The 24,280-nt window shown below is 44.3% G+C and overlaps 2 protein-coding genes across 6 annotated transcripts; one reads left to right on the top strand and one right to left on the bottom strand.

Moving 5' to 3' along the window:
- The first annotated feature begins 609 nt into the window (after positions 1–609).
- Positions 610–13,434, top strand: VDAC3 (voltage dependent anion channel 3). 4 transcript variants are annotated; one of them, XM_048287375.1, is made up of 10 exons: positions 610–691; positions 2,607–2,678; positions 3,799–3,848; positions 4,969–4,971; positions 7,930–8,082; positions 9,148–9,200; positions 10,493–10,720; positions 11,629–11,779; positions 12,675–12,732; positions 12,948–13,434. In XM_048287375.1, the coding sequence occupies exons 2-10, from the start codon at positions 2,612–2,614 to the stop codon at positions 13,037–13,039; spliced, it is 855 nt and encodes a 284-aa protein (XP_048143332.1). In that variant the 5' UTR covers positions 610–691; positions 2,607–2,611; the 3' UTR covers positions 13,040–13,434. The 4 variants fall into 4 exon arrangements, with proteins under 4 accessions (XP_048143332.1, XP_048143334.1, XP_048143336.1 ...); XM_048287379.1 differs by lacking the exon at positions 610–691 and adding an exon at positions 1,224–1,243; XM_048287376.1 differs by lacking the exon at positions 610–691 and adding an exon at positions 1,346–1,364.
- A 368-nt stretch (positions 13,435–13,802) lies between these two features.
- IKBKB (inhibitor of nuclear factor kappa B kinase subunit beta) lies at positions 13,803–24,272 on the bottom strand. 2 transcript variants are annotated; one of them, XM_048287369.1, is made up of 21 exons: positions 24,135–24,272; positions 23,973–24,067; positions 23,104–23,221; positions 22,294–22,363; positions 21,801–21,889; positions 21,255–21,344; positions 20,786–20,910; positions 20,348–20,455; positions 19,906–20,035; positions 19,247–19,441; positions 18,881–18,995; positions 18,388–18,511; positions 17,983–18,134; positions 17,808–17,869; positions 17,250–17,359; positions 16,941–16,990; positions 16,285–16,384; positions 15,952–16,099; positions 15,621–15,748; positions 14,799–14,889; positions 13,803–14,256 (listed from the first exon to the last, which is right to left on the bottom strand). In XM_048287369.1, exons 1-21 carry the CDS (start codon positions 24,237–24,239, stop codon positions 14,188–14,190), a joined length of 2,274 nt encoding a protein of 757 aa, XP_048143326.1. In that variant the 5' UTR covers positions 24,240–24,272; the 3' UTR covers positions 13,803–14,187. The 2 variants fall into 2 exon arrangements, with proteins under 2 accessions (XP_048143326.1, XP_048143324.1); XM_048287367.1 differs by lacking the exon at positions 13,803–14,256 and adding an exon at positions 14,425–14,712.
- Between the last annotated feature and the right edge of the window lie 8 nt (positions 24,273–24,280).

The raw sequence follows: 24,280 nt of genomic DNA, 5'->3' as shown, positions 1-24,280 counted from the left end.
GCTGTGAACTTTGTGCCTATTGCAGGGAACCTGTGTAATTGGGCACGTACTATACTCTTGGTGGGCACATAGGCAACCTTATTTATGTGGAGAATAACAGTTGGGCTTTGTCAGCAATACTGGCTGCACTGTTCTGTCAGTGTTTGGTTTTGTCCCAGTTGCCAAGTCTTGCTTCAGGATTGGGTGAGCCTGTCTCCTTCCTTCAATTCAGGGCTATAGTGGCCCTTACGAAGGAGTTTGAGCAGTAGTTCAAAATGGGGCTGACGATGAGTTAAGGATGTTTGTAGGTAGGTTGAAGGGTTTGAGAGGAGCTTTAGTGCCCGCTAGGGTCTCATACCGACTCTGACAGGCTGGGTGAGGCAGGGCTGCCCTGCAGCTCCGTGGGCGCGGCGCCTGCGGCACTGAATACCTCCGCAGGCGCCTCCTCCGTGCCTCCCAAGCACCGATTTGTACCGGCCGGCGAGAGCGGCGGCGGCTCCGGCTGCAGTGCCGCCTTTGGCCGCACCGGCACGGGCCGGGGCGCGCTCCTGGGCGCGCTCCCGCGGCGCCGCCGTGCCTGGACCGCGCGGGGGGAGCGGGGCCGGCGGCGGGCCCGGGGGGCGGGCCGGGCCAGAGCGCGTGCGCAGCGGCGGCGGCGCGCATGCGGACGTTGGGGCGCCGGGAGCCGGAGCGGAGGCAGCGCGGGCGGCAGGTAGCGCCGGGGCCGGGGGCGCGCAGGGGACATGGGCCGCGGCGGGCCGGGTCCCGCGATGTCCGGCCGGAGCCCGGTGGTGTCTTCCGGGCCTCAGCGAGGCCGAGGCGGGCGTCCCCGCAGTCACCTTGCCGCGGCGGGGCTGGGCCAGTGGCCCGAGGGGGCGCCGACCGCTGGCTCCGGCGGCAATTCCTCGTCCTCAGGTCCACGGGCTGCCGAAAGGGGCACCCCCGGCACGCGGGCCGGCTCTGTCTCTTGAGACCGGGCGGCCGGGGGTCTTGCCAGCCGCTCCGGTTTCTCGGCCGGGAGGGACGAAGTGGTGGGGCGGCTGCGACCGAGTGTTCCCACGGCGCCGGTAGCCGGGGAGACGAAGAGGCGCCGGAGCCGCCCGCTCCGTTACCCGTTGCGTAACGCGGGCAGTGCCGGGGCGGGGGCGGCGCTCCCGGGCCCGCGCAGCCGCCGCCGCTCCGGCTCTGCCGCCAAAGGTGCGCGACGCCGGCCATGGGCAAGGCCCCGCCGCGTCCGTCAGGAAATGTGAAACCGGCCTCACGGGTATTGTTATTTCTTGTGCAAGGGCGGGGGGGGGGGGGGGGGGGGGAGGGCCAGCTACAAATCCACGATTATGGAGCGTTCTGTAATGTTTCCACGGGCTCCAGATCCTCTAAACCCACAGGTACGTATAGAAGCATAGAATATCCTGCATTGGAAGGGACCCACAAGGATCATCGAGCCTGTGTACTGATAGATAGATAGATAGTGCAGGTTAGTTATTAAGTCACCGAACAAAGAGTGTTTGTATACTGTGTGATGTAAATTGCCCAAGTGCTTCATTTTAGGAAGGGCTTGCTGTCTGAAAGCAGGACAGTAGTGCTGCATTTGCGACAGGGAAAGTGAGTACATAGGTACGCAACTAAAATGGTGGAATACAAGTGATAACTTTAGGACTTCCACGTGTTTTGCTCGCATCATTGCTTTATAGATTAGTCTTTCAGTCTTTTGGTATAAACAAATGGGGGATCAGGGATTTCTGGTGCTGGGTGTTGCAGAGAAGAATATGACCAAATGCATCAGCAGTATGAATGGCAAAGAATTGCCCTTAAAATCAAATGAAAGGAGCATCTTTGATAGCTTTTCTCTTCCGGAGCAGGTGTGCCTTTGCATTTATGCAAACTTATTTTAGAAGAGGAAGGCTAATTTTCCACTGGGGAAGAGTTTTCCTACTTCTTTACTGTGGACTTTCTGATGTAAAATCCCTAAATTGTGGTAACTAACAAAATGTATCATCTAAGCTGCAATATTAAATGCCTGTCCTTTTGAGCTTTGTCCTCCAATGTAGCGGTAACAGTATTAGGAAATGTACCCATGTTAGCAGATTTAGTTTTTGTTGCTCTGTGGGTGCAGTGCAAAAGTACTCACTGATGGCTACTGGACAGTGTACCGAGATGTGTTTTATATTTTTCACATCTCTGAAGAAGCTTTCTGTGAAGTCACAAGTGCAGATGGAAGTGAGACTGGTTTTCCTTTGGGCTTGTTAAGTGCTGACGTCGTTTGCCACGTGGGGTCCCTTTCAGAATGGGTCCTGTCACAAAAGCGATGTTTCCTCGTTATCAGAACAGCAGTGAGGCTCCCGTGAGTTCTTTTTGCAATGTAAGACTGTGAGGCCAGCATATGTAGTTGAATGTAATACCTGGGGTTCAGTGATTCTAAATAATGGATTGGCTTTCGTAACGTCCTTGAATCTAAGCTTGTTTTTGACAAAGCAACAATGATGCAAGGATGACTTTGATGAACATTCTTCAAAGATCTGTTAGTTCTGTGTTGGTGATGTATTGATAGACATTCATAAATGCTTTGGATATAGTTTAGATTCTATGCTGTTACAGCTAAAATTCTTACAGCTTTCCGTATGTTTTAGATCCAATGGCTGTCCCACCATCGTACAGTGACTTGGGAAAGTCTGCCAGGGATGTATTCAACAAGGGATATGGTAAGTAAGACGGTGATGATGGTTTGATCACCTTTCACATTTTTTCCTCAGGCATCTTGAAAATACCAGTAAGAACATGAGTACCTCAGAGATTCCCTAACATCTTATGGCAGAAAATCAGCAGAGGCCTCTGGAGCATCCAGCCCCTTTTGATTCTGAACTTTGGATATGTGTTATGAAAGTACTGCAGTGGCAAAGACTTCCCTTTGAGGGGAAGGTTACAAGTTTGACCCTAAGATGCACTCCAGAACAGTCTCTGAAAAATGCTGCACCCTTTTTTTACCTTCTGATTTTTCTATTTAGTCATGAAATCAGAGATACTGATGTAGATTGCCATAGGGGAGACCATGTGTGGCAATAAACAGGTTCCTGAGGCAGAGTGATCTTTAAGCCTATTGTTAAAGCTGTAGTGCAAATATTTTCATGGTATTTGCATTTCTCCCTTTTCTGGAAACAGTACTAGGAAGTGTTGATTTTTTAAAATCTGATTTTGTGTGTAATAAAGATTTCATTTGTATCCTGAATCCACATGCTACATAAAACTAAAATGCACTGTGGTCTGTTCTCTCCCACCCTGGAGTTCAGACTTTGCTAAAAATCAACTCAAGTTTCCTGCTTTGGTGTCAGTTACTTCAAGCTTTTCTGCTTTGCGCAAGGTATTTCCCCAGATTCAGAGCAGACAGAAAAGGAAGAAAGCAATAGTACCTCTGTATATGGCACTGATTGAAGTAAGTTGAAACATACGGTTTTTGGAGTAGAGGAAAAGACAAGTTTCCCGCCTTGCAATCAGAAATACAAATGTAAAGTAAGTAAATCAGAAGAGAGGGTTAACTGTGTTGATGGGTCCCAGACTGCAGGTAGCTATAGAAGGTGGAGATACTTGATGAGTGGTGTCTATTATGACTATAGATTATGAGGCCACTTACTCTGGGTTGTCACAATTCCTTCAGCCATTCTTCTCATAATCCTCATAACCACTGGTATGATCAACAACTGTTTAAACATGAAAATAGGCTGTTTCAGGTCGGTGTACCCTACCTGGCCTACTCTGGGTATCTTGGAAGTAAGACTTGTTTGTATGTTGCAGTGAAACAGGCGCTGTGTGCTGTTTCATTTTCAGGATTTGGAATGGTCAAGTTAGAGTTGAAGACCAAGTCTTCCAGTGGGGTGGTAAGTATTGGGGGCTTTCAACATCACCAGCATGGCAATGGAAGGACAAATTCCTGAACTGGTAACAAGTATTAACTTGCTGGCAGGTGTTGCTTCTCTCTTTCATTTCTCATTTTAAAACTCATAGCTGACTGAACTATTTCTACAATAGTACGTACCTGATGTAGCAGTCTTTTCTTTTCCTGTGGTGTGCAAGAATTTTCACTCATCTTGTTGTTACTCTCCTCCCTGTTCCCATTGACGCATCCCAAACGTGAGTTTCTTCACCTTACGTAGCTCTCATTTCTACTTATGAATGCAACTGAGTTTCCCTGCTGTTACTGGTTTTCGTAGGATTTTTAGTCCAGAGGGACTTTTATCCACAAGGTCAAGGGGCAGATAAGCACCAGAGTTTAACTTAACTGCATTCTCACTCATTTCCACTGTGCTTAAAATTCAAGACCTAATTAAGACTGAAAACAGTCCTTCTGTGGTACCCAATACATAGAATTTGAGATTTTAAGTAAGCTTTAGCATTCCAAGTAACAAGAATATTCTGTGGTCCCCATTTTAACGATGGAGAATTGAAGCTTCCTCACAATTTCACAGGAGGGCTGGCAAAACCAGGAATGGGTGTCCTAATGTTGACCTTTAACCACAGGCATATACCGTTTACTAGATAATATTTTTCTCACGCTGACTCTCAGTTCTCCACATCTTACCACTCAATGCTGTTCTGATTGGTAAGATGAGCTGCTTTTCAGCCTACTTCATAGCCATATTTGCCTTAGCTCCCTTCTTTTCTTGCATTCTTATTTTGCAAATGGTGTAAATTCTTACTTCTGTATTACTGTATTCTGTCTCAGTTGAGCTTTTGATGATTACTTGCATTGTGCACCAGGAGTGTGTGGGCAAGAGGAACTGTGTGGTCTCCATACTGTGGCTGCCTCCGCTTACTGACATCTCGTTGATAGGCAGTTTTCCAGGCTGGAAATTTTCCTGGCTGGAAGTTTCGATTCTCAAATAATACGCTAATAGTTAATGATGCCATCTCCTGATTGTGATGGAACATGAACAACTGTATTAAGTTCTAAAATGGGCTTTTTCTTTTCCATGCAATTTTCATTGGATGTTTATCCAGTTGGTAAGAATAGTGACTGTTTTGACACGTTGGTTCTTTATTGCTTTGTCTGACAAGGCTTTCTGTGCTGCATACTGTCATTTGTAAACCGTTAAATTGTTTGTAGTTGTGTTGTTATTCACGCTGTGCAATTTGACTGTTTCCATAGCTCTAAATCTGCTGTATGATCCATGTATGTAAAGCCATTTGCAATCTTTGTCCAACAATCCACAACAAGAACACTGTAAAAACAGCGAGAGGGAAAACAAGATTGATATGGTATTGGTACAGTTGTCTGTTGCTTCAGGATTTGAGCTTGTTAGTGTTTCTGATGAGGATTCTGATACAACAAAATAGAGTTTTGGGGATGGAGATGAAGTTAGGAACAAAGCGTGAGATCTAATTCATACATGGATACTAATAGTACCTCTGATTGTTACGACACAAACGTGGATGTTTTTCCTGTGGACTTAGAAAACAACAGTGATACCTGTAGACCTAGAAAACCACAATGATAGTGTCTAGTGACTATAATTGTTTCATAGATTGCAAGTGGTTTTGCCTACTAAGTGCATAGCATTCCTGTAGATGCCGGGCACCATCAGCTAGAAGGACAATGAGAAGCTAAGCTTAACTGCTGGTGCAGACTGGTGTGTGACATGGAGCCAGAAGGAGTTTGATTTTTCAGCTACAAAAAATTCATGAAATGATGGTTTGGTGAGATGTTCTGGTTTGCACAGATAAAGACTGATTGGCAGCAGACTTCTGACTCTGTGGCTTCTGCTTCCAGAAGCAGATTGAGTCCTTGATGCCTGACAGAATGCTTTGGCTTTTGATCATAGGACAATGCAGGGTGTTCTGTATCCTCTGGCTTTGAGACAAGTGATTACAATCCCTCCTTTGCTTGATCTGAGAAAGAAACCAAGCTTTTTTAGTCAGTTACCTGCTCTAAGATTAGAAGAAAGTTACTTCAGTTACTTACTGAGTTCTGACGCAGGTTTGAGTTGTCTTTACGCTGAATTTGTGGAACCTGACGTTAGAACACTGTATAGCAATTATCTTAAAGGGTAATCTTAACGCATCCTGGCTTCTGTCACGTTTTTGTTATCTGGCTAGATGTGTTGTTATAACTGCTGTGCTGTTGCAGGGGTGCATTAGCTTAAGCAAGTCTGCCCCCCAGGCCAGCAGTGTCCCTCACGGCCCCAGCCTGTGTGTAAGGAATGTGACCTGGCTCCCTAGCACTTCACAGCCATTTAAAGACAGTCTTTGTATCCTTGTATGCGTTGCAAAGTCCAGAATTGTGAAAGTAATGTGCACAGCATCCAGGAATACAAACCTGGAATTAGAAGGATCTCAAAAGTCAGGGTTCCAAAGCTTGGATATGTTGGCAATGGATCCTGCCATTTCTTAAGTACTGTATCTTTCAATGTTGAAACTTCAAGAGAGACGTAACTTGGAAATGTAGTGACAGATTATTTGTTGTTCTTCAAGGAAAATATTTGGGAGATGAGGATAACAAATGAGAGCAGTTCTCAGATGCTTCTTAAAACCTAACTCATACACCTTGAGCTTACTCTTGCGGCAATATGCCTATTCGCTGCTTAATACTCAGCTGCGCATGAAGCACTGAGTAGACCTCTTGAGCTATTCCAGGAGAGATGTATATTGAGACTTCAAGTCCACTAAATAACGGGAAGCTCTGATGTGCGGAGGACTGGCCGAATAGCATGTTACAGAATACATGTTACACAAAATTCAAAGTGGTTGGTTCCATTACACGACTCAGTGAAGGACCAGCCTGACAGAGAGATGTCAGGGTGCTGTGGGGGTCACGTTACTTTCTGATACTGTAAAGGAGGAAAGGTCTACAATTTGAAGGTGCCTTATGAAGGGTGACTTAGCTTCTGAAGTGGAGTTACTGGCTGATGTAATGAAAGAGAAGTTGTTGGGGATGGTACTAAAGTCATCACCACAGTATATGAAGAGTCTAAATGACAGTAGCATAAATGGTAGGGGGAACCATAATGTTAGGGTGCAGTAGTCGGTGTGAAAAGCATCAGTTCTCCAAAAAACATTTTCACTGCTGAAACACGGGCAAAAAAATAATTACAATGAAGAAACACACAAAATGTTTGGAGAAATGTGAGAAAAAACTCTTTTTTTTTTTTCTTCTTTTTGCTATTCATCTAACAGTGTAACTTGAATGTAGGATTGCTTTTCCTAAGGGGGAGCAGATTTCCAGGACTGCAGCAGGTGCTTTTTCATCCACAGTTGGGACAGTACTAGTAAGATGATAAAGGGAATTAGAAGAGATTGTGAAGAAAAATCCAGGAATATATACAGCTTTGTATCCTAAGCAAGTATCTTTTTATATCTGGGTATGGATTCACGTGAGGGTACAGGAATGTTGAAATAACTGCTGCTTTGGCAAAAAAAAAAAAAAGAAGTCAGAAAAAGGATTTTTTGACAGATAAGCTAGGGGAAAAGTGTGGTAAAGTTAAGATTGGGGGGAGCAAGTAATCAAACTGCCATGACAAAAAGTAAATGAAGGTGTCATGTCTTTGTGTAATAGGGCTTTTTCCAACCTAGGCAAGTTCCAAGGCTCTATCAGTACACCTCAATAAAAGAAATATTCAGAACCGGGATGCCAGAAGGCGTAGCATTTTGTGACGCAAAAGAAATTATTTTAGGCGGGGATAGTGAAGAGGACGACGATGATTTTGAGGGTTCTGTCAAAAGGCCTAAGGGTGTGAGTGCTGGCACTTGACAAGTGGTAAAACTGAGTGTAATTAAATATAAAGGCTGCTGAAACTCATGACCCTGTGATTAGCTCAGTCGATCGGAGCATGGTGCTAATAACGCCACGGTCGCAGGTTCGATCTCCGTATGGGCCATTCACATAAGAATTGGACTCGATGATCCTTCTGGGTCCCTTCCAACTCAAGACTGTTTTGTGATTCTGTGATACTATGCTCTTGACAGGAATTCACTGCAACTGGTTCTTCCAACACGGACACAGGCAAGGCTTCAGGCAGTCTAGAGACCAAATATAAGGTCAAAGACTATGGACTTACATTCACCCAGAAGTGGAACACAGATAACACATTGGGAACAGAAGTTTCTGTGGAGGATCAGGTAAGACCAAATAGATACTTTGGAAATGTTCCTGCAACTGGTATGAGAAAGTGTTGAGTTGAACAGAAAACATTGGAGAATGAAAATTGCACAAAAGAATCTGGAGTACTAAAAGAAGCTATATATATTTGCAGAACACGCAGGCTGGGAGTGGGGGGTGCTGGCATTCTCAGAGCCATGTGCTGCTAGGTAATGATTTGGGGGTACAGTTACTGCAGTTACAGGTGTGTGGAATTACCTAGCTGATTGAATGAACCTAACCATGTAGAACTGTCACTGCTGCAGTCATGCAGGGAAACCAAAGACAGGTCTCATAATTTTAAGTGCTTTAATGTATAAGGACTTAAGTTTGGCTGCCTTGAGATTGAATATATTTTGTAAGGTTGAAGAGAAAGATGAGTGTTTGCAGCTTGGCGCTCCTTACGCAAAGGACTGCTAGCATACAGCACTCTCAAAACACGGTTCTTTTGGACCTTAATAGGTTTATGCCTTTCACTGAATGCCTCGAGTACAAGGTAAAGATGCCAAAGATAGTAAAAATTCTGTAGTGCTGTCTGCCACGTATGGCCATTCATGTTTGTACTTTTACCCGTGCTTTAAAATGGAAAATGCTGTCTGAGCATAACAAAGGTGGGGGAAAATGAGACGGTTATACACTTTGGTTATACGCTCTGTCTTAACAGAGTATCTGTAGATTATGAGAGAAATTTTTGAGCTACTGTATGGATTGCTGGAACTATAAAGAATAAGCAAACGTGAACTGAGTAGTTTTCTTTCTGTCATTATTCTGTGAATAATTTCTTGTTTTCAGCACTAGATGTGTCATCTTCCTGTATGTAAAAGCATACCCACCAAGTCTGTGCTGTTAAAGGGCTTCGTTGTGGGAAGAAAAAGTTCTATTTTAATGCTTCATCATGCAGCATCTTCAGATTTTGTTGAAAATCATGAGGGAGACATTAGGGTTGTATTTTGCTTTCTCTTTAGACAGGAAGTAGAGTTCTAGTAGTGGAATACAACAAATTATGTTTCAGCCGATTTTTGAGCAATGTCTATTTTTCTTTGCAGTTGGCTGAAGGATTGAAGGTTGCTCTTGACAGTACATTTGTACCAAACACAGGGTAAACGTTTTCTATTGCCTTTATCTAAGGAATGCTAGAATTTCCCATAACTTCTAAAAATACTTACTCTGCTCATTGTGTAAATGCTCAGCATTTACTGGAGAAGATTCTGCAGTCACTGTAGAATCTTCTGCAGGCAGTGGATAATACTGAACTCAGAAGGACAAGGTCTGCTAGAAAGCATTCTTCAGCTTTTTGGCCAGTGGCAAATTTACTGTTTTGCAGTAGGTACTAGATCTCTAACTGTCCCTTTAAACAACTAGGTCTTCATGGTGTTGACAGTCCTAATGCTGTCAACTCAGTAAACCAATTTTTTTTTTTTTGCTAATGCTTTTGGCCAGATGTCTGTGCACAGTTCAATGAGGAGGTAGAATGGGCAGTGGAATAGCACTTAGCTGTCTTTCTCAATTCTCATGTGCTTAATTTCGGTAAGTAGTAGAGCAAAGGAGGGGTGTTTATGTCTGAATAATGCACAAAGCTTGTGCCTGCTTTGCAAATAATGACTGGTATTTATTTATTGTTGGGGAGAGCCTGTCAGAAGAATCTTGAGTTTGAAATACTGCTTGGATATGAGGAATTAGAAGCTAAGTCAAAAATGAGACCCCAGGCCTAGGTGTGAGTAACAGGCACACTTCTGTCTCTTGAGTGGAAGAGAAAGGAGGTTGGGGAGAGAATTAAAGAGGTGGTAAAGTTTTGTCATAGTTGTGTTTGAATTGGTAGCAAAATCAACAGAGACATGCATTGGAGAGAGGAAGAGGTATCACAAGAGGGACAGAGAAAGGCTGACTAAGTGGATGATGTCTGGAGGATGAAGAAATCCGTTTTCAGTAGAGCAGACTGGTACCCAGCAGCGAAGAAAGGAAAGCAAGCACTGCACAAAGGAAGGAACAGTGGGGAGAACCAAACAGACAAAAAAATCATTGAAAGACAGGTGTTGCTGCAGGGTTATGGATGCTCATGAAAGAAACTGATGATGCCTTAACACATGACGCTTGCGGGGAAAAAAAATTGAAACCGGATGGGTTTTAAAGCATTATGGAGAAACGATTTTGGGTTTTTTTGCTTCTTGAGGATTGTAAGGAGTTTGAGGTGGTAGGGGAAAAAGTGGCACCATGTGAATATACGTAACACCATTATCCTTATTCCATGCCCTCTTCATCAGCAGTTAAGTTTTGAGTAGGAATTACAGTAGTTTCATTAACTGGCCGTAAAGGAATATATATCGGAATAAAACTACATACATTATATACTTGTATCCTACTGCAGATAAAATGGCTTGTTTCTCTCTGCAGGAAGAAGAGCGGAAAGTTGAAGACCTCCTACAAAAGAGATTATGTACATCTAGGCTGCAACATAGACATTGATCTCTCTGGACCAACCATTTATGGCTGGGCAGTGTTGGGCTATGAAGGCTGGCTTGCTGGCTACCAGATGGCTTTTGATACAGCCAAGTCTAAGCTTTCACAAAATAACTTTGCCTTGGGATATAAGGCAGGAGACTTCCAGCTGCACACTAACGTGTAGGTATTACCTGAGCCTAGAAATACATTATCAGAGGAGCAAAAACTGTAGGAGTAGTTAGCAGTAATGGCCTTAGGTCAAAGGTGGGTAAATGGAAGGGGATGCTGATTTGTTTCAAATTAATTTATATTCAGTGTTTTCATTTTCAGTACAACTAAAACAGGGGTAACTTCCCAAGTCTTGGCTGTCTTGATACCTTGTTTCAGAGTGATTTTGGGGTTTGTATATCTAAGATGGTGATGTAAAGCCACTTTATGTTAATTTGTAATTAAAAGCTGTGAGCTTTAACTTCTGTTATGGCACTAGGCAAAAGAGCCTTCAATTAAACTACTGTACCTTCTCCCTCTCTCCATCAGACAGAAGGTTTCTCCCCCCAGAAATGCCCAAGGTGAAGGAGAGAGGCATGTGTTGCCTTGTGTTTGTCTCCAGCTGTCATCACTGTGCAGCTCTAGTCTTGGCATTCAGATGCTTTGAAGATGGTGTATTTAAACAACTGTAATGCAACAACGTTATTTTCAGTCTTCTCATTCCCATAATTGAAGTCTCCTGTATTGTTACTGAAGTCTCCTTTATGTGTTACTGCACACTGGCTTACTTGAGACAAGCAACCAGGTTATCTGGGTGTGGGGTTTGTTGGTTTTGGTTTTTTTGTCAGAACCTCAAACTGTAGGTCTCTGGCCATTGCAAAGTCTTCTTCCATTCTGCAAGCAAAACATGTTTTGTGTAAAAAAGAATATAAGCAGGAGTCTGCCAGCTCCAGCTTCGAAGTAGTGAGCCTGCGTTCAGGGAAGTATTGGATCTCTTGGTTCATTTTAGGAGATAATGATCAAATGACTGTGGGGATGGGTTAATCTAAAGAGTTACTGAACAAGGCAAGGCTTGACATACTTGCATCTATTACAAACAGGAATGATGGCACTGAGTTTGGTGGGTCTATTTATCAGAAGGTTAATAATAAGGTTGAGACATCAGTCAATCTTGCATGGACTGCTGGCAGTAACAACACACGTTTTGGTATTGCTGGAAAGTACCAACTGGATGAGAAGACTTCCATTGTGGTAAGAATTTTGTTACAGAAATGAGTATTTCAAGCTCTCCTAAATACTGAAAATTTGTGTTATGAAGCAGTTGCTTTAACTAGTTACTGAGGAAGTACGGTAGATGGCAAACTGTGGCTTCTGTTGTGGTTCAGATTTAAATTTGGACCTCACACATCACACTTGTGAAATTATGGGGGGAAAAAAATCTAAAATACAATTTTGTCCGTAGGGAAATAGTCCAACTAGTGTGCTTGGAATAGTGTGCTAGTGTGCTGCAAAATGTATTTTAAAAGGTAATGAGAGGACGCAGTGTCCTTTTAATTCTTAAATCCATAACGTGAAACCATGTTATAGTTACAATGGTGGAAATTCAGCTGAGCTTACAGCCTTCTCCTAACAGTAAGTTAACCCTTGAATGTTAGCTGACGTGTGTGTGTTTTAATACTAAGAACTGAAGTAGTGAGCATTTATGTTTCAAAACAACAATTAGTTCCAGGACCATTGAACCAAAATTAAAGTTGAGAAATACTCCTGTAAAGAGCTCAAAACTTAGTAATGCAAGAAGGGGATTGCATATCCATTTATTGCTCATTAGAAGAAAAAAGAAAATCACTCCTGAGTGATGTGAACAAGACAGGCTCTGAGGGACTGTAGTAAGTAGCTCTTTAAAGGATATAGAGACATAATAGAGGGGGCAGTGAAGAACAGTGTGGCATTTTGTGTAGGCAGAATTGGACCACCATTTGCTTAAACTGGAAACTCCTGAGAAAAGATTGGAACATGCTTCTAATTGAGGTTGGTCTACAAATAGCTGAAGAGCATTAATGCATAAGCCACCTTCTCAGGGCACTGGGACACTTCTGTATGAATACTTAAAAACAGAGTATAAATACTGTGATTTTTTTTCTTGTAGGCTAAAGTGAACAATGCCAGCCTCATTGGAATTGGTTACACTCATGCCCTGCGACCTGGTACGTAATTCTCACTGGTAGCAGCAAATAGTATTAAGAACAGAAGAGATGAACAAAGGAGCTAGAAGTCTTTATGCAGACTCAGAGGAGTAAAGGATGTGTATGTACACAAGTTCCTGCAGCAACTAAGCCACATTTAGTGAGGTCAAGTACCTGAGGGAGAGCACTGTACAGGGATCTCAGTGTATGATGGTTCTCATTACTTGCTTTTGCAGGTGTAAAGCTGACCCTCTCAGGCTTGATTGACGGCAAGAATTTCAGTGCTGGAGGTCACAAAATTGGTCTGGGATTTGAGCTGGAAGCTTAACGCAGCTTTAAGTAAAACAACTGGTGGTGCTCTGGAAGATGAAGGAAAAGTGTACCCAGTGCATTTCAGCCTTAATACTACTCTGAAATTTGAAGAAGTGTGAACTTTCTACTCTTCCCAAGAATGACTTTAACCTGATGCTGAAGTCCAGAGAGTGCCAGCACAACAAAGAAAGACACTTGAAGGCGTGCATGGAAGTTGTGATGTTTGTGCCACATTTCAGTTTTCCTGTATTTTAAATCTGTTCCAAAAAAACCAGAAGAAAATCCAACCTCTCCCCATTATTGTATTGCATTTTGCATGTCCTATACTTCACAGCCTTTTATAAAAGGAGGTCTCTGTGCTGTAGTGGAAATTTGGGGTTGCAGCAGAATGAAATAAATTGGTCACACAACATAAGGTTGGCGTGTCTTGACTCTCACCAAAGTTCCATCAAGCTGGTGGTTTTTTGGGTTTTTTTTTTCTTTTCATGAAACTTTAAGCATGGTTAATAGATAATCTGCAAATGCTTTGTTACGAGATACCTGTATGCTCAAGATACCTGTACCTTCTACTGTGGTTTCTAGGATAACATCCTTACACCTTTCATGTTCTAGAGATCTGCACAGTGAAAGCAGCTTTTTCCATTATAATGTTATCGAGGGCATCCAAAAGAGCAAACCAAAAATATACATGTTTTAGATAATTTCGTTCCCATATAGGAAACAAGTATTTGGTAAATACAACCATTACACTTAAAGAAAAAAAGTGCAAATCAGCAAAGTTAAGAAATTACGTTCACAGTTCATTAGGAAGGTGACATCTACCAGTGACTGGGTACACGTTGTTGTCCATTGTTCATTAGAAAGCCTAAAATGCAGCGAAATAGCCACAGGGTGATGCCTAAGGGAAGATATATCAGGACAGAGAGTATCTGCTGTCTTAAGGCACAGTTAAGAACATTTTCCAAGCAGTTAGAACAGGCATTCCCTGCTGTATCTTTGTGAAAAAAAGTGTCTGAGAAGTGGATACTAAAAGCTAGGCCATAAGTATCACAGAAGCAGTAGGTGACAGTAGAAGGAGGCGGTTGATACTCCCTTCTCAGAGGCAGCAGCTTTTCACAGTTGGCTTCCCAAAGTAGCATGGCTTCAGAGGCAACCAAAGTGATTTTACATCTGGGTTTGTTCTGGACTGTTTGTTTCTTCTACCTGAAGCTGCAGCCAGCTCCAGTCTAGAGCCTAAAGAATAAACAAAGTTCAACACTAGCTTACAGTTGAGCTTTCTCTAGAATAAAGGGGAAGCATGTTAAGAGTCTTAAAAAAAATTACTGTGAACAAGTTGGTCAATATCACTTCATGATGAGCCATGTGACTGCTGCCAAGGAAACCCTCAAGTTACTTGCATTCTCTAGTATTTTACACTCTTTTTAATATTCTGCATCATAAGCATCCCTGCCCACCGCTGTATTGCCACCTGATCATCCCAACTTTGCGTGCGGTTTTGCAGTATTTTTGTACGATGGCCAAGTGCTTTGCCCCATCCTTTACTGTTCAGTGCAACAAGTCCCCAGCACGTGGCTCCCAGTCTTGGCAAGCAGAATCAGTCAGTCAGCAGATTATGGGGGAGCAGGTGCTTCCTATCTCTGCAACTCCTACTCTCCCCTTGTCCAAGAGTAAATTGCAGATTTCAAGCAGCTGTGTTAGTGGTGGCAAAGTTACACAAGCAGAACTCTGAAGCCATGCACTTCCCCAGTCCATTTATAGAAGAATGAATACATTACCAAGAAACTCTGCTCTTGATCCTTCATTGTGTCATGCATCACGTTTTCTAGTTGGCTACAAAGTTTCCGGGACTCCAGCAGTAGCTCCTCACTGAAAGGGACAATTATTACACTATGATTTTCTATGGCAGTTTAAAGAGATGCTGCCTCTCTCATTAAGAAATATTTCTGGCAGATATGCTGCAGAACACTGAAGTCAGTCAGGTCATAGGCTTGTAATTCATGCTGCAACTTGAAAAGTTGGTGGCAGCCCCTGATTCACTGGACAGGGGAAAGGAAATGTATTCCAAGATGGGACTGGGTTCTTATTATGTGGAACCACTGTTGCTAGAGAAAAAGCTGAGAACAGCCTATAAACTTAAGGATGGGGCAACATGCAAATAAGCAAACCAAGGTCTCTCATTCCAAGTGGTGACCCAGTTCATTTAAGCAAGCCAGAACTACACATGCTTGGTTACAGCAGTCTCCTCAAAGATACAGCTCAGCTATGACCTTACATGACAATGCTTCAGCAGTTCTTGTTGGCAGTGTACTTCCAAGTGAGCCCAACCATCTCAGATTAAAGGAAGAAAACCAAAAAACTATCTTTATTATTGAGGCAGGGGGAAGTGAAGCTATACATGATTCTCCATTTTTCATAAGGAAGATCTGCAAGCCCCACCCAGGAAGTCTAACTACTAAGTAAACCAAGACTACTGACAATGCAAGCTGAATGCAAAGTGTAAAATATGAGAAAGCCTGTGTGCTGTTATTTCATAAAGCAGGAAGCCCAGCTTTGTAGTGCTGGCGGTAGCAGCTGAAGAACTCCAGACTTTGCCTCACCTTTTTCTTACAGAGTTGGATAAATTGTATGTTCCAGAAGGGACCTGCAGCAGCAGCTGACCCGAGCTACCAAGACGTGATGTGTTCATGCTCTCTGGACTGCCAGTAACAGGACCACGTACTTTACTCTGAAGAAAACACAGAATATTCAGAGTGCAATTATTTCCACTAGTTTTCAGCAGCCAGGAATACGAGACAACCTGGAACTTGGCTTTAATACTAATTCAAAATAAAGAAAAGGATCACAGGGCATATTTGATTTACTATTATTTCAGGAACCTGTGCTACAAACCATATTTTCAGGTTAAAGTGAAGTTTTTATTTTACTTACACAAGCAATTTTTAGCAAGTTCCACAGTTCTTTCTGTCGTTTCTCCTGAAGCCTAACAACTGTTTCCTCATCTTCACTCATCAGATTCATCACTTTCTCCACTCTGGGGAACAATTCCAATGCCTTCTGTTTGCAAACTACAGTTTTACTATAAAAAAAGTAAAAAGTAATCAGATCACACATGGGCCACTGCAGTAGGAGAACATTTCTGAAGTTACTTATTTCCTGTAATACGGCAAGATCTCCTTAGCTGTATGCATTGAGTTTTAAACCTTCTCTTGCTGGAAGAGAAAATGCCTCCTCTCAACTCCGAATAAAATCTACAAAGCTCACCTGAGCTGAGCATAAATGACTCGAACTTTTTTTTCAAAGGTCTGGATTGCCTGTAGGAGCAGTCGTACTATTTCCTGGCTGTCACCGCTTGTCCTCTGATCTGAAATGAGAGTCAGCATTACACAGAAAGGTAAGTTTACAGGACAGAGTGAAAAGAGTCTTAGTGGCTTGTTTCCACTGCTGCTTCAATCCTGTAACATCCAAAGTTCAGGATATGCAAGTTTGAGTGGGATGAATTACACTGAATTTTAGCCACCTTCTTCAAAATTTAAAGAACTTGAAAAGGAGAGTTGGGACTGTATCAAAGGAACAACCATGTCTTTTATCCTTCCTACACAGAAGCAGCAGCATATGCTTGTAGCAACAGCCTGCTCTGAGAAGAGCTCCAGAGGTGTTTCGAGAACAGCTTACAAAGCACCAAGAAAGGAAGGCTGGCCTAGTGTGAAACTGACTCCCCGACTCCCCTCTCCAAAAAAAAGGCAAGTCCAGGAGAGTCCATGTGCTGCTAGTGTCTGGGCAGGCCTAGAAGGCAGATAGTTTTCTCAATACTACAAAAAACTAGTAGTATTCTGGACTGTTTGTTTGCAGATGTTACTACATCTTCAAAGTCACTATCCACACAAAGCAAGCTGACCCTGAGCTAAAGTGTCTTTTACCTCTTGGCTTCTCTCTCAGTCTTCGGTACAGCTCTCTGGCTTGTTCTTCTCTAGAAGAAAAAGGCAGGAAAAAACAAAGGATTTCCAAAGAACCAAAATTAGGGACAAATAGTTTGAGAACTCAAATCTTTTCTACACCTGTCTGCCATTTCAGACCAATGACAGATGAGTCAAAAACCATCTTTTAGTGTTAAAGTCCTCCCAGTCCCCCATAATTTGGGTGGAAGAAATGGCCCTTTCATTGTCCTGTAGTGAGTAAGCTTAGCTAGAAACACTCCTGCATCTGAAGCTCAAGGTAGTTCAACTCACAAATCCTCCAGTGTTCCTCCTTGTTTACGACCTAGTGGGCTTCTCTGTAGGTCCACAATGTCTGTCTGCAGGGCCATCATCCTCTTCACTAACTGGTCCACATCATCCTCCTGAAAGCAGGGTAGAACATAAGCCATAGAACAGTCTCGTACTTAGAGACACTACCACTCACATTGGTTCTTCCTTTCTCATTCACATTTCTAAACACACCAGCAAGATGCAAACAGCAGCCTCGGCCAAAGACAAATGAGAATACAAGTCATTTCAATTCAAGGAAATTAGGTTGGTGCTCTTGGATAAAACCACTTCCGAGACATTTTTGGGGTTTCCCCAAGATCTCCCTTTTTCCCCTGAGCCCTGCAACAGAGTGAGCTTCATGTAGTACTAGTAATGGACAAAAATGGTGCCATGCAAACCAAGGCAATGTGAAATACGGAATCAGTCCAGACACAAGGAGTTTCCATTTAAGGCAGGGGCAATGAAGAAAAAGGGTGGGGGGGAGATAATAGAAACAAGCCTCTTTTTCTTTATGATAAGCAGTTGCATTTAGAAACATACCCGCCCACAAAGTTCCACTGCTTGCTCCATCTCTTTCCAGGCAAACAGCAGCTTCTCAGAAGCTACAGGAATCAAAGAACAGTGATTGGCTTTCTCAGGTTCACAGAGAAAGAGGTAGGTGTTTTTGTGAGGATAAGAGGCATGAAAAGACCTGTTTGCCAGATGCTATACTCACTAATTCCAAATTCAATCTGCTCTTTATACTTTTCCAGATCAATTTGGATGCTTGTTTTAAAGAAGTCCAGCTTTGCCTTCAGCTGCTGAGAAAGAGAGGCCATAGAATTCTTCATCTTCGAGAGGGTACTGTTGTAACGCAATAGATTCATCCTGCATGGACAAGAAGGTCCTATTAGCCTCTGAAACTAAAAATCCACCAGGCTTCCACTTACATCCAAAGCAGATAGTTGAGATAGCAGTGAGGACAAATGCACTTGTGCCAAAAGGCTAACTCTCAGCTTTTCACTAATTGCTTACAGCTCCAATCATGGGCTTCCCCATTCCAACAGGGTCCCATTTCCATCTTCCCTTTCACCAGAGCACAAAGACAGAGATAAGTATTCAAGAGAAACTGCCACCGTACATGGCTGCTCGCTGCCCCTGCTGAAGCCGGTTACAGTCCTCTTTCAGCATCCGGATTGTGTGCCAGATCTGACCCCACACTTTCCGCAACTGGAAAAAGTGGAGATTCTTCTTTGGATCCTGAACTGAAAACAGAGGAGGCAAGGGAAAGGGAAATGTACAGTTCAGCATGAAGTGTGAAAGTAGTGTTATCACAAAACAGACCAACATTACTCCTTTGAGGGGCATGTTACCACCTGCAAAGCCTAGAGCTGGATAACCCCTGTGCAGTTTCCCCAGTATATCAAAACCAAACACTTCCTTTTTTCAGTTATTCTGATAAATTGAATGAATGACAGTCCATTTTACTGCTTCTTCAGTCCCAATATGCAAAAGCTCCCTCTAGTCTTTGCATGTGATATGACCACAGAACACGGACACCCCTCTCAACACAGAGCCCACCAACCCCCCTCCCCGCACCACGACTTCATGTTCATGCCAGACAAAGTCCTTACGGATGCAGTCAACACTTTCTGGATGAGGACGCAAGGCCACCTGAGCTTCATAGGAAACTTTCCTGTTATCAAAGAGGAAGAGAAGGTCTGTGTCTGCAGCTGCAGTATCATTCACCTGCAGAAAAAAAAGACCCAACTAGGTTTTCTCAGGAAAAGCAAGCCTTGGTAACACCATAAACAGAACAGTCCTCCTCAGCCAAACACAGAACACCAAAGGCAATAGGGTGCCTATGCTGCAACAGCTGTTAGGTCTGTGTAGTTACCATGACGAAAGTATGCCACAACAGCAGGGAGTGCTGTGATCCCAAAGTGAGAGCAGTGCCTGCCGATTCACTCAAAAGCAAGAAAGGGAGTATCCAGACTCACCTTGCTATCAGCTGTGTGTTTCGTGACCAGCTTCTGAGAAAACAATTCAAGTCCTGCTTCCTGCAGTAGCTCCTGGTCCTGTTCTGGAATTCCCGTATCTGACTGAATCCTGGCCGTCACACTCTGCAGAGTCTCTTCCTCTGTCACAGGGTAAGTGTGCACAGTTCCCGTAACCATGTTCAAAACATGAAGCAACTACAAGAAGAGTAGCATGGCTTGAGAAAGGCTGAAGACACATTGGTCACGTTAGAGCAGAGATTTGAGGGACTGAGACAGTGCCCACCAATAAACTGTTCAAAGCACTTGGCAGACTCAAGAAGTCACTTTGCAGCTACTTCCTAACGTTACGGCAAAGTTCTTGCCCTCCATTAAGTGGAAGAGAGGCTACATGGCAATTAAACAGCTTCAGCTGTAGCATCCTCTATCAGAATATGGAACTAAGCATGCACAGAAGCTATTTACTACTCCCAACAAGCTCAGGGAGTATTTGTCCTCAAAGAAGCAAGAGTAAAGCACCTGTCACTAACTGTCAGAAGACAGTTCTATGAGTTTCTGCCTCATTCTTCCTCCTAAGTCTATGATTCAAGCCTCTCCTCTCATAGGCTACAGGCAACTGCTCTCTGGAAAACTTTCCAATGGTAATACAGACCATTGCTTACCTTCAAGTTCAAAATGTCATCCAAAGCTTTGAAACACCCATTGGGTCCGTACGTAGGATCTGTACCTCTCTGACGTGGGTGCCACATTAACATGAGTTGCAGCCATTTCTCCAGCCTCTCAGACAAAACACTTAGCAATAAAAACCAGAAGGAGGTCAGAAGAGGTCAAAGTGCATTTGCAGTAACCATATGGCCTGTTCTGTGTGGGAGGACTGACAAAACCCACCCCCCCTCCAACACTCCACCTCTCCCCATCACAAATGCAGCGTTTAGAAGGCAGAAATCAAGACTCACAACTGCACAAGTGTGACAAGCAACAAAAGTACTGCCTGTGTCATGCACTCAATTTATTCACAGGTTAACACAGTAAGGCATATAATATAAACTTGGTCCTTTTGCAGAAGAATCGGTTTATCTCAGTACAGCAATTTCTAGTACTCACCTGTTTAGATTGTTTGGGCAGGGCAAACTGCTAGAAAACTTGACTTCTCCGGATAAGTCTTCTGAAACAACAATATCCAGCTCGTCCTTCTGACGCACTTTTGTATGCCTAATGTAAGCAAGTACAATGGTGAAATAATTGCCTGCCTTTCCCAGCCTGCATGTTAGTAGGCTCTTAAAGCTACCCTTGACAGATAGAATACAGATACCACTTTGGTTTCTGTTATCTGCCCTGTAGGAGGCAGCCCTTATCCCATAGAGCAAGTATCAGGAATGCTGAACTTGCTCAGGTAGGTCAAACTCCTGCGAAGGGCGTCAGTTTCCATAAGAGCAAGGAACATAGGGGTATTATCCTCAGAATCAAGGGACCACACTTCTACTTCCTGTAAACAGGAAAGTCACATCATGCCCATTCATCACCAAGCCATGGCTCACTCACCATTGCACTGGCTGCCAGTTGGGTAGGAACGGTCGGAAGCCTGTAATGCACTCAAAGGCAAGTGTGCCAAAGCTCCAGTAATCCACTGTCACCGTGTATTTCTGCTGTTCCAGCAGCTCTGGAGCCTGATACAGTTTGCATACATGAGACAAAGCCACCCAGCTCTTAGCTTTCTCTGTCCCTTAACATCTCATTAACATTTGTACAAATGATTAAAGACATTACTGAACGCTGCCTCTCACGAGCTTTAAGACCCTCTCGGAGTGAGCAGCATAGGTTGCTGGCACTCCTGCTTACTTATAACAGGCATAGCTAGCAAAAAAAAAAACCCAGTCACCTTTGCTAGCTTCAGCACCACAAATGCACCCCATACCACGCAAGTACTTAATCCCAGCCCAAAGCTTGATAACGGTTAATTCTATCCCACTAGAAAGCAGCAGCTGCTCTTCTAGCCAAACTCCTTCCTTACCAAGTACTGCAGAGTCCCAACAAAGGATGTGCATAGGCTACCCTGATCCAACTCCTTAGCATAACCAAGGTCAATGATTTTGTGTATTAACTGAAACACACAACAGAGAATAAGAACACTAGACTGAAGTCCTGTTAAAAGCACAGCATACAGCAGAAATAAAAGGTTCAGCTCTTCAAAGCTACGCAGGAAAGGTGCCAGCGGAGAGACAGAAGCAGAAATGGGAGGCTACTGTAGATTCCTAAAACTGCAATGAATTTGAAGGTGTCGTGGCACACTTAGCTCCTTCCAATCTTTGGTCAACCAGTACAGTCTGGTTCTTTCCTTAATAGTTGAAAGTCAAAATGTCATGTGTTAACAGATGTGTAACACAATGTCTCATCTCAGCTGCACACAGAATACTATTCATCTGACACAGTGACCTGAGACAGGTGTTATCCTGGGCTGAGTGCTCTTGCGGAGGGACAATGCAACTGCATGAAGCACATGTGTGTTCCTCTTAAGCTTACTTGTCTGTGCAGGTAGAGACAAGTGGCTCCTGCTTACCCTTTGCTCTCCTTGCTGCAGCACAATGTTCTCTGGTTTCAAGTCTCTGTGGATGATCCTGTTCTCATGAAGGTATCTGAGAGCAGAAGCTGAGACGCAGAGAAAGCCAGTTGTAAAAGCATAATTAACGCTACCTAGCACGAGCTCAGTAAGGGTTCAGTTCTATCTAGTAATAAGCATGGCTTTTGCATCAAACCTTGTACAATCAAACATACAACGAAACACTAAGTGCAAGAGGTAAAGTCAGCATCATAAAACTCTGGACATAAGCTGACTTCCCTCTCACATCCTTCCTGTGAACTGTAGTAATGCTGGCTAGCTTCCAGTAGGCAAGGACCTCCCCAGCCTACCAAGACTTTTGGTAGATGATCAAGATCACAAAAGGTCAGTCTAAAATGGAGTCACTAAGGTCATTGCTGCATACTCATAGTGTGGATTCAGGACTAAAAGGATTTCCATAGCTCAGACAACTGAAGGTACTGCTGCCACTTACCAATGTCAGATAACAAGATGAGAATAGCTTCTTCCCGCAAGCCACAGCAATTCTCCAGCTGGTTCAGGTACTGCAAGTAAGCAACACAGAATGTAGTCTTTCCCTCCTCTATCCTGAGTGAGGCTCACAGTCCCAAAAATTCTCAGGGACACAAGAAGTTTCAGCAACAGCAATTAAATTCTCCAGGTGCACAAAACTCTATGGACTGTGACCTCCGGTAGCAGCAATTACAGCTTCGTGCCTTGGTTTAATTGCATGGGAGGATAAAGGAGCAGGTGAAAGAAGTCAGTGTCATCCCATTCTCATCCTTCTATTTGTTCCATCCTACTTTGCCATTTCCCCTGTGCCTGACAATATCAGCTCAAATCTGAGGTCTAAGGTCTGTGCTTTAGCTATGGGCAGATTATAGCAAAGGTTAGAAAAGCCTTAGGATTAGAACTATCATGTGTTATTTCTTCCTATGACAGACAGGAGTTAATCACTTTCAAGAAGGGTATAGCCTACAGATGCACCTACCCTACAACGGTCTTGGCCATACTCACGTACTGTTGCACATCCCTTCCACATGAAGGCTCATTATGTGCAAACTCCTTACAGTGTCACTTGCATCCAAAAAAATACAAAGAGTTTCACAAAGCACTTAAGTCTTCAAAAGCTGAACATAATATCAAGGACCAAGCCACCAACACCTGTTGATGCCATGACTAGAATCAGGAAGCATTGGGATATGAAAACAAAGGTTTTAAGGGAAAATTTCAATAGAAAACCTAGGATCAGATAAGACCTTGGCCACCACCCCAGGGACCTCACCTTGCGGAGGTCTCCACCTTGGCAGTACTCCATGGCCAACAATGGCAAGTCATTCGGTGCGAGCTTCTGCATCCCTTCAGGGACATCCCGGGCAGCCACCACATTGGGATGGTTCAGCCTGCAGAACAAAAATTAGGCAAGTACGCATGACGTTCTGCAACTGCTATGCAGTTTCACATGCTCATGGTCATCCCTCAAAGTCCCACATGGTCACAAATCTTTTTAGAAACTGAACTAGTGAATTCTAAAGGTTTGCACCTTTCATGGATTTAGACTCATTCCAACTCCTGGCATTTCACGTGCAAGACAGTGTGTTTCTTCAACACATGTGCATGACAGATCTGTCTAGAAGGCACAGAAACAAGCCCTGCAAAGGAGTGCAAGGCAGTCTGTCGTCACCGTCCAGAAAAGACCCAAACTGCAATCAGACCACTACATCCTAAAATGTCAACCCAACACCCCAAGGGACTGTCCCAGCACAGCCGTTAAGGCAGGCAAAGGAGCGGCTAGGTAGGAGCATTGTTGTAGCGCTGAGGGCACGGCAGACGAGCCGAAGACGGCAGTGTGAGACCCAAGAGTCTCATGCATCATAACGTGAAGTTTTCTTAAGCGTGAACTTCCACGCACTTGCCATCGCAGCGGACTGGGCACCTCCCGGAAGGGGATCCCTTGGCGGCCGGCGGCCAACAGCCCCTCCCACCATTTCCCACCATTTCCCTCAGCGCACCGTCGGACCCGCGCTCCAGGGCCGTCTCCGCCGCGCGTCCCGGGGCACTGACGCGACACCGCGCAGTGACCCCTCCGCCCGGCCCGGCCGGGCCGCAAGCGGGCACTGGGCTCGGCCCGGCAGCACCGCCGCCCCGCCTCACCTCTTCATGATCTGTATTTCCAGCGCCCAGCGGTCGCGGTTGCGCGGGCTCAGCTCCTGCCGGCACTGCTTGATGGCCAACTGCTCGCCGGTTTCCTGTGGACAAGGGTTGGGCTGAGCGCGGGCCCCGAGCCGGGGCGCCGCGGGCCCGGCCGCCGCCTACCTTGTTGTGCCAGCGGATGACGTTGCCGAACCCGCCGGTGCCGAGGCGCTCCCGCATCTCCCAGGGCCCGCAGGTCAGCGCCTGCAGCGCGGGCGGCCGGCTCATGGCGGGCCCGGCTCCGCTCCGCGGGACGCGCGCTTCCGGCT

This window comes from Corvus hawaiiensis, chromosome 27 (assembly GCF_020740725.1).
Source record: "Corvus hawaiiensis isolate bCorHaw1 chromosome 27, bCorHaw1.pri.cur, whole genome shotgun sequence".
Taxonomy (NCBI): Eukaryota; Metazoa; Chordata; class Aves; order Passeriformes; family Corvidae; genus Corvus; species Corvus hawaiiensis.
Note: the sequence above shows the minus strand (reverse complement) of the source record. Positions and strands in the feature narration are given on the sequence as shown.

Bases quoted from the DNA above. Each gene is read 5' to 3' on its own strand.
- VDAC3 (XM_048287375.1), top strand. From the start codon at position 2,612: ATGGCTGTCCCACCATCGTACAGTGACTTGGGAAAGTCTGCCAGGGAT. The intron at 11,780-12,674 runs GTAAGAATTTTG...TTTTTCTTGTAG, and splicing joins ATGAGAAGACTTCCATTGTG to GCTAAAGTGAACAATGCCAG. The intron at 12,733-12,947 runs GTACGTAATTCT...TTGCTTTTGCAG, and splicing joins CACTCATGCCCTGCGACCTG to GTGTAAAGCTGACCCTCTCA.
- IKBKB (XM_048287367.1), bottom strand. From the start codon at position 24,239: ATGAGCCGGCCGCCCGCGCTGCAGGCGCTGACCTGCGGGCCCTGGGAG. The intron at 23,222-23,972 runs GTGAGGCGGGGC...TTTGTTCTGCAG, and splicing joins GAAATACAGATCATGAAGAG to GCTGAACCATCCCAATGTGG. The intron at 22,364-23,103 runs GTGAGGTCCCTG...GCTTACTTGCAG, and splicing joins AAGGTGGAGACCTCCGCAAG to TACCTGAACCAGCTGGAGAA.